The following is a 9,374-nucleotide window of genomic DNA, read 5'->3' as shown; positions in this document are numbered from 1 at the left end:
TGTAATTGGATAGTTTCATATGCAGTATGGGTTGTAAATATATATTGAACAGTTAATATTTGCTGATAAGGGACCAGGTGCACTAAGCTTCAAAAGTGATAAAATGGCCAATCAGCTCCTGTGTGACATTTTTCAAACACAGCCTGTAAGATGGCAGGTAGGAGCTGATTGGCTGGTTGTTTATCACTGTCCATTTTATCACATTTTTGAAGCTTAGTGCATCTGGCCTATAGCATGTTTGGTACTTGTTTCCTACCACGGCCACAATCGCGGGCATCGTGTACCTTAAAGTTAAGGTACACAATGCCCGCGATGGACCCGATTTCCTTTGAAATCAGGTCCATTTTGCCGGCAAAGGCAAAATCGCGGGCATCACGTCGGTCGCGGCCATTAACATGGCCCCCGACGCGACCGACGCGATGCCCGCGATTTTGCCATAGGCTTCAATGTTAAAATATTTTTTAACATTGAAATCGGGAGCATCGCGTCGGTCTTGTGCCATTATAATGGCACAAGATGAGATGGACTTGATTAAGTCTCACATAGGAAACAATGTGAAATGGGCCAATATGACCCATTTCACATTGTATATGGCCCCGTCGTCACCCCACGGTTGACGCAAACCCGAAGCGTGGCGAGTGCAGCGAGCCCGCGAGGGGCGGCGGTGCGCGTCCTCCGACCTTTTCATACCCCTACTATCCACGTCGGTGTGGAGTTGAGAATATAAAGAATATAAAGTGTGGCGAGCGCAGCGAGCCACCGAGCCCGAAGCGTGGCGAGTGGACGCGTATACCTGTGAAGTTAGACGCGTCGCCTCGCTGCGCTCGTCACGCTTCGGGCTCGCCACACTTTATATTCTCAACTCCACGCCGACGTGGATAGTAGGGGTATGAAAAGGTCGGAGGACGCGCACCGCCGCCCCTCGCGGGCTCGCTGCGCTCGCCACGCTTCGGATTCGCGTCAATCGTGGGGTGGCGTTGAGGGTGTAAAATTGGGGGTCTAGGGAATATTTTACATTGAATCCAAAGTAAAATCGGGTCCCAGGGACCCTATTCACATTTGGTTCAATGAAAAAATCGGGTCGGTCGCGTCGATCGCATTGCATGCGATTTGGTCGCATGCGATGCGATTGACGCGATTTTTCCGACACGACCACCCCGATGCAAATCGGTGTGGCCATGCTAGGAAACAAGTACCGCATGTTTATTTAGTTTCTGGTTCAGTTCCAGGATTAGATTGTAAGGCACTCTTAATATCTATAATGTACCGTAGATCATTTTATTTATTATACTTTGAGAGAAAACATGGATGTATTGGGGGAAACATGATGTAAGAACTGTGCGTACCTATATTCATGGAGTGAAGTTCCACAGTTTTCAGGGGAAATCTGATTATCATTAAAAATTCATTAAAAATCTGAGGTATGATTTTTAATGGTGTGCAAAGGGACTTGCGGCAAATCCATATCTGAGAATTCTAATAACAAGGTGGGAGAGCGAAATCTAGAGTTTGATTTAGGGCATGCTTTTTAATAAGGGAGAAACAAGAGCTATTGTGGATCTCTTTGGAGAGTTTATATGGCATTTGGTTTATTATTTAATAAACCAATTGGTTAAATAAGGAAACCTACAGATGTGTCCTCATACATCTTTATCTTTTGCATCATTTGGCAGGAAATGCTTAGCATGGCTATGATGCTCCACCACGAGTAGCGATTAGATGGATTCACATTTTTTTTTACTGCAAAAGAATTTGTATAAAGGAGCAGATTAAAGTAACATATCTTAGGAAAAAAAATCACAATGGGGGTTATTCTAGTTCACTCTTTCTGACAAAATCCTTCTTAGATGGACAAAACCATGTGCAGTGCAGGTGGGGCAGATGTTACTTGTGCAGAGAGAATTAGATTTGGGTGGGGTTTTACTGCAAAGTGAGATCTATATTGCAGTGTAAAAATAAAGCAGTCATTATTTACCCAGCACAGAAACAAAATAACTCACCCAAATCTAATTCTCTCTGCACATTTTACATCTGCCCCCCTGTAGTGCACATGGTTTTGTCCATCTAAGGAGGATTTTGTCAGAAAGAGTGAACTTGAATAAGGCCCTATGTGTGGCTAAGTGGTAGATTCCATCGCATGGCTAATTTGTCCATTTGGTTAAATTGGGGAAAGGGTTATGTGGAAGGATTCAGTATTAAATCCCGGCGGTCGGGATCCCGGCGTTCAAAATCCTGACGCCGGAATCCCGTCCGCCGAAATCCCGACAAGGGGGGGACATGGATCGCCCCCCCTTGCGTGCTCGCTGCGCTCACCACGCAGCGGGCCCGGTGCCTCGCTACGCTCGGCACACTAATTTATTCTCCCTCCGGGGGTGTCGTGGACACCCCTGGAGGGAGAAAGTGTCGGGATTTCGGCGATCGGGATTTTGAACGCCGGGATCCCGACTGCCGGGATTTACACTGCATCCCATGTGGAAACATCTATAAATTATAAATGTTTACATACAGCAAATAATCAGGCCATTTGAAATATTTTTTTAATGTATTTATTTAAAAATGCAGTAGAAAAATGATAACATTGAATGTCTGCCATTGTAAACATTAATAAATAATTTAAATACGTAAATAATATAAAATGGTAAACAATTCTTTAACTTACAATATTAACATTTAATCATTTACACATTGTTTAAAATTTTGTTTCAATGTACTATACAACATAATGGGGGAAAAAAACATTTATTGAATAACTTGACTTAAGCTAAGAAACTCGTTGATCATAACATCTTGTTTCTAGTAAGCAGTACTGTACGTAAAATATTTATTTGAGAGTCTGCTTCAAGAAAAATGTGTGTTGCGTAATAATGATGTGTTAACGCCTATAAAATATAATTTGTCTATAATAACCATTGCAGTTTAATTCTATCCAGTTACTGTAATCAAAATTAAGTAAATTTTGTCACTGGCTAACAAGAAAATATGTAGTTAATAAATAAATGAATACAAAACTATTTCTTATTTCAGTAAAAAAAAAAAAATCAATAGTATGATCCTTGCTTGAGATGAGGATGATCCTCCCTTTAAAGTAGGAATAGTTTTCATTGCTGAGATACTGATGCTTCTTCCTTGTTATCTTGACTATTGTTGGAAAAAGAGAAGTACAGTATGTTACATAAATGTCTTACCAACTTCTAAAAAGTAAACATTGCTTTACTCTGTATTTATTATATTTAAAAAAAAATGATAATTTAAATTTCATATTAAATAATACTATAATTTATTAAAGTAATGACATAATAGATATTGCTAAAGCTAATATACTGTATTGTGGTGACCAACATTACTTACTATAATCTTCACCATTACATGTTCATCACACATAGTAATAATAATCATACATTTGTAATTTTTATCTATTTTCTTTAATGAATATTAAATATTAATTTATATAGCCTAGAAAATGCAGATAATTATAATTATACATGGTATATATAGAGTAATAAATGTTTTTGCCAGTTAGTCCATTTTGATACATACGGACATTTCTAAGACTGAAAATTACATGAATAAAACTTTGAATCCTAAAACTGTCACAGAGTATTATGAAAAGTCAAATACAAAACTGTTTTCTATTTGCTTATTGATAATACTGAACCTTTTCCTGGCTCGTGGCAACCATATAAAAGGCTATTGAAAAATGAATGTCACATTTAACCTCCTAATTACTAAAGTGACACATCTGATTTTACCTACATTTCGATGATGCCTATCATACAGAAGTGAGTAGGATACTGTATATTGTGAGCTTAAATATTTTGACCAAATTATTAATCAATCATTTTGTTATGAGGTTTAACTTTTCTTAAAACTATTATCAAATGTTTCTTACATACTGTACCTTTCTAATATCTTCTTGATAATTCTCTGTACCCAAGAAGCAGATGGATCAACACAAACCAGGTTCCCAGATTTAAGAGTAATTCTGAATACATTAGAAAATGAGAAACATAAATTAAATGCACAAAACTAAATATTATGATATATTCTAAGAAAGTTTAAACTACATTTTTAAAACTGCATACACTTGAATGCGAAGTGACATGGTTATACTATATTTCTGAAATCCTTGCTTATAGGACCAATTTAGATTAAGTAAAATCATATATAAAACATTTTATAATGGAAAGTTGACGTGATACAAGATGGATGAAGCTCTTTAAAGTGTGTAGTGTTGGCAGAGTTGCAGATACAGTATGCTAGTTCACTTTCCAAATTGGCTCCATTTCCATAGTTTTAGTTTATTCTGTCTGCGTAACCAAGAGCCGAGCTTTAGCCTATTCCAAAAAACCCTGCACAGAGCCCCTCCACAGATGTTCTACATACATTGCTGCGCAAGGTACATTTTACAAACTGAGAGCTATTCAGAATTGTTATTTATTTACATTTATTGTTCATATTAAGTAATTGTAGCACATTTGATGTATCTGGCCAGCCGCTGAGCCTAATTCAGACCTGATTGCAGGGTAAATTTGTTCTCAAAATGGGCAAAACCATTTTGCACTGCAAATGGGGTAAATGTGCAGCAATAATTACATTTGAGGGGGGAGGAGTGGTCAAACTGAAATTGAAAGTGCAGTATATAAATAAGGAAGGCAGTATTTACTCTGCACAGAAAAAAATAACAACAGCCAAATCTAACTTTCTCTGCACATTCTACATTTGCCTCACCAATTATTTGTTTTCACTAGAACCCCATCAACTTAGTTTTATTTTCTGAAGGACTGCTACAGGTGAAATCATCCTTAAAGTTTCAATCTTCCCTTACATAGAACATTTCCTGCCCAACCCTTTCTCCATCATACTTGCCGACTCTCCCAGAATGTCTGAGAAGCTCACAAAAATTGGGTGACTTGGATTCTGGTCTCCCAGCTTAAAGAAGTCAAGGTATAGGAGAGGGGCATGGACACCCACACTGTAGCATGCGCCAATGCAGATGTCAGCAAGCGGGCTAGGCACACTGCTGTCAGAGACAGGCTGTTAACAGCTCGGGCATGCATAATTCTGGGGCAAAGAAACTATTCTGGTCACTCAAAAACTTGTTCCTATACCACTTGGAACAACAGAATACATATTTCTTGATTACCCATTCTTAAAAAAAAAAAAAAAAAAACTGTATGGTCATTATTATTGTTATTACTATTATTGTTAATAATAATAATAATAATAATAATACATTTGATTTGTAAAGTTATTATTTTTAGCTAGGAAACTGCTTTCCTGGAAAAAACATAGAGGAACAAATTATAAAGAACAACAATATATGATTAATATATTTAATATGTATTTTAGTTACTATGAGTAATACATAATACTTACATTACTTCAACATTTTTGCAGTGGGGGCCGCTGGGTATGAGCTCCACACTTTCCATTAGTTTCGTCGATATTTGCTTTGACTCAAGCTTGATGCACTGACATCTTAGCTCTGTTGCTGTTCTTGCTAATGTCATAGCTGCAATTCAATTGGAGGGAGAAGAAAAATCTTTTATTTGCATGCGGCTTTATGAGAAGTTCGGATTTGACAAGCCAAAGTAGTTTTGTTTAATGTATAATGTTATAATTTTTATCTTATATCTCATTTAAAACATGATTTTTAGATAATAGCAAATATGCACCATTTGCTACAGGTACATTTGTCTAAAAATGTGTATGTGTTGTGAACAATGATATGCAGGTCACTGTTCACAAAAATGCTTTAACTCAGAGCAACACTCACCAATATGACAGGTTTTGATTGGCATTGGTGTTATGGTGTATATTTAAGGTACCTGGCATGCACCAGTTTTCACAAATATTACTTATTGCGAAGTGGTTGAAATGGCTTTTTCTCTGAGTTTTATTTAAAAAAATTCTAATTAAAACATTAGTTGTATAGAAATATTTTTTAAGAACTATTATAGTTAAAGTAATTATGACAAATTGATAAATACTTTACATTTCAGTACATGTGACAGGGAATATAGGGGTAGATTTATTAAGCTCGTGAAGTGATAAAGTGTCTGGTTTTTAGCAACGGCCAATCAGCTCGTACACGTCATTTTTCAAACCAAACCTGTAACTTTACAGGTAGGAGCTGATTGGTTGGTGATAAAAAACAGACACTTTGAGGGAAATTTACTAAAGGAAATTTGTAAAAAATAGGTGTATTTGTATCCAGAAATACACAAATTTTTGACATTTACTATCCCGAAAATGCGGCAATTCGTATTCATATTGATAGCACATCAATACGACTACGAATTGCCGTATTTTCGGAATAGTAAATGTCAAAAATAAGTGTATTTCTGGATACAAATACACCTATTTTTTTACAAATTTCCTTTAGTAAATTTCCCCCCTTATCACTTCACCGAGCTTAATAAATCTGCCCCATGGATTGTAAGACCCACTGGGGCAGGGACTGATGTGAATGTTCAAATATTCTCTGTAAAGCGCTGCGGAATATGTATGCACTATATAAGAAACTGTTAATAAATATAACTCAATAATTGTCTATATTTACTAACATTTATAATTATGTCATTTAGACTTTGACCTATAAATATATTACACATTATAGAGTATCATATAAATAATCACAATAGGAAAAATAAAAATAAAATGCAAAAGTCTAATATTGTAAATAAGCAGGTAAAAATGTAATACCTTCTGATGCAGTGATACAAAGCAGAATGATAACCACAGCAGCAGAGAAAGTTTTGCTGAGCATTGTGGCTGACGTTTTCTTGTGGATCTACAATACTTGGCCGATTTTCTGCAGCTCTGCTGTGTACAAGGCTTTTGCTTTACAGCTGTGTAATGAAAGGTATTTATGTTCTAGTTCTAGCATGGTCACTCTGATATCATATGTACTTGATTACAACACTGTAAATTCCAAAATAAGTAATTTGCAGTTTATCACATTTCCTGACTGAGTAATGTTGTGTTCAGTAACATGACACATTATTGCATTATGTCAATCAAGTACTTTCTATTTTTTTTATATACCAAGTAGAGTGCCAATGACATAGAGCTTCACACAGAAGTCCAGGGTTTTTAAAGATACAAAAAAAAAATTATTCACTCAATGTTTGCTTGTTTTTTTTTTTTTAATATTCAAAGGCTTTCTTTTTATTTAAACTGATTATTGTTGAGCAATCTTATGAGTTGCTTGTGCACTTGAGATAGGTTAAATGGGTAATTAAATTGGCAATTTAGTCTAAATATACAACAGCAAGTTATAAACAAGTGAATTTATCAAAATTGGTGTGAAAATTGCCAAGCAAACATTTTTATTTATCATAATGTAAAGAAAAAAAAAGGAGAACCACCGGTGTTGCTACAGCTGCTGTATAGGGAGGGTGTAAGGCTCCCAAAGGGTTATGGAAACAAGTGCAATATATGATACAGCGCTAGGGTTTTACTGAAAGAGATTTACAATTACCTTTGGAAAAATAATTTTAATATACATTCATAAATAAAAAACACACAATATACAATAATATTAAAAAGTATAGTGAGATTTCTCTTGATGACAAATTGGGTTTAAGGAAAAAAAATTAAGTTTCAAAATTAGGCCAATATGTTCCAGCTAGCATGTAGATTTCATGGAGTGAATGATAAAACCAAAAACCCTAGCACTTTATCTTATTTATCATAATGACCTGTAATGTTTACCTCACCCCTTATTCTGATTGATGCGTACTTTTCCGCATACTTTCGGATCGCGTCTTTACGGCGTCTGCGCATGCGTGGAGAACGCTACGCGCATGTGCCACGCCTTGACTCCGTACCTGTTCGGGCAAATCCCGTACAAAACTGGTCCCCGCAATCATTCGGGAAATATGGGCGTATTATGGGCGTCATGCGGAATGACACATGGGCGTAGTTTCAAAGTGGGCAAAACGGGGCGGAAACATGGGCGGACACGGGGGAGTACACTTATGTTGGGGGGCGTACATTCGGATAGCACTCCGAATGCACGCGAACAAAAAGGGAAGAAATGTGCGGTGTCCAAAAGGCCACTATTGCTTTGCGGACACCACTCGTTCCTGCGGGAGGCGAACGGACCGCCTAATGACTACAAGCATTAACACCTGAACCCAATAAAATCGACTCCTTTACTCATTAATCACTAATAGGACGCTTGTCAGTGCTTTAATTGAAACCATTGCTGCTTCAAGGAAACCTTACTAATCACCCACATATGCTGTACTTCTGACACACTTTAAACCTGCTAACAATGGACATGACTGAATATTAATACTAGCAATACACATGTGTATGCGACATGTACTAATTAAACCACACAATTGTTGTAAAGTAAAGCAATTTATTTATATAAATTTCACAGTCAATGCCACTGTGATGCAATGACAAAAAAATAAAAATACCAAAAAAAACAAACCATGGCAGGAATGTACCAAAATAAATTATAATACAAAACAAATATAATTGCACACAGATGGACTCCAGCACCTCCTATGTGCCACTGCACATGCGGCCAGTGGGAAATGAGGAGGCTGCTGGCCCTTCTACAGCAGGCCAACCTGCACCTGACCATTCTACAGCAGGGCAACCTACACCTGGCCCTTCTGCAGCAGGCCAACCTGCAGCTGGCTCATATGCACCATCAGCAGAATCATTTGGAACACAACCGGGGACTTAGCAACATCACATCAAGTGCAGCTGACAGTAATGGCAGGCAAAAGAGGGCAACAGGGGAACCAAAAAGGACATTGGAAGCAAGGGCTCATCTGGTTACCCTCAGCACGTGATTGGACACAAGAAGCTGACACACACAGTACAATGGAAGATTTGGGATGAGATAACGGTGGAGATTAATGCAGCCACAAGTTCATTTTCGACCACGTTTGGCCTTGGTAGGCTCCTTGGCCTGTGCAGCAGCTCTTCGGCCACGGACAGATGCTGGGGCAGGTGGAGCAGATGCTGGTGAGGGGTTGGCTGGTCTACCCCTCCTGCCAGCAGGGAGTGTTGCTGGTGGTAATGCACCAGAAACGGATGACATTAGGACCCTGTTGCTGTTAACCAGCTCCACCATAAGCTCATTATGGTGGAGGAGGAGATCATTTTGGCGGGTGGCTTGCTCGGCCAGCACCTGAGCACTTGCAGCCATGGCCTGATGCGCCTCAGCCATGGCCTGCAGGCTCCCAGCGATGGCCTGCTGGGTGCTGACCAAGCTCGCCATGATCTCCTCGGTCCTATGCATCCGTTCTGATGCCAACTCTCCCTGCTGGTTTATGTCCCCAAGCATCTGGGCCAACCTGGCCAAATCGGCTTGGGCCGATGGCTGCTGCTGCACAGGCCTACCACTG

The 9,374-nt window shown here is 38.4% G+C and overlaps 1 protein-coding gene across 1 annotated transcript; it reads right to left on the bottom strand.

Annotated features, from left to right (window-relative positions):
* Window positions 1–2,593: 2,593 nt before the first annotated feature.
* LOC146026705 (interleukin-8-like) lies at window positions 2,594–6,881 on the bottom strand. The gene is made up of 4 exons (XM_083157585.1): window positions 6,706–6,881; window positions 5,377–5,512; window positions 3,899–3,982; window positions 2,594–3,138 (listed from the first exon to the last, which is right to left on the bottom strand). Exons 1-4 carry the CDS (start codon window positions 6,767–6,769, stop codon window positions 3,099–3,101), a joined length of 324 nt encoding a protein of 107 aa, XP_083013711.1. The 5' UTR covers window positions 6,770–6,881; the 3' UTR covers window positions 2,594–3,098.
* Window positions 6,882–9,374: the final 2,493 nt, after the last annotated feature.

The sequence above is a fragment of the Crinia signifera genome, chromosome 1, assembly GCF_055691185.1.
Source record: "Crinia signifera chromosome 1, ASM5569118v1, whole genome shotgun sequence".
NCBI lineage: Eukaryota > Metazoa > Chordata > Amphibia > Anura > Myobatrachidae > Crinia > Crinia signifera.
The sequence above is the reverse complement of the archived record's forward strand: the minus strand, read 5'-3'. Positions and strand labels throughout refer to the sequence as shown.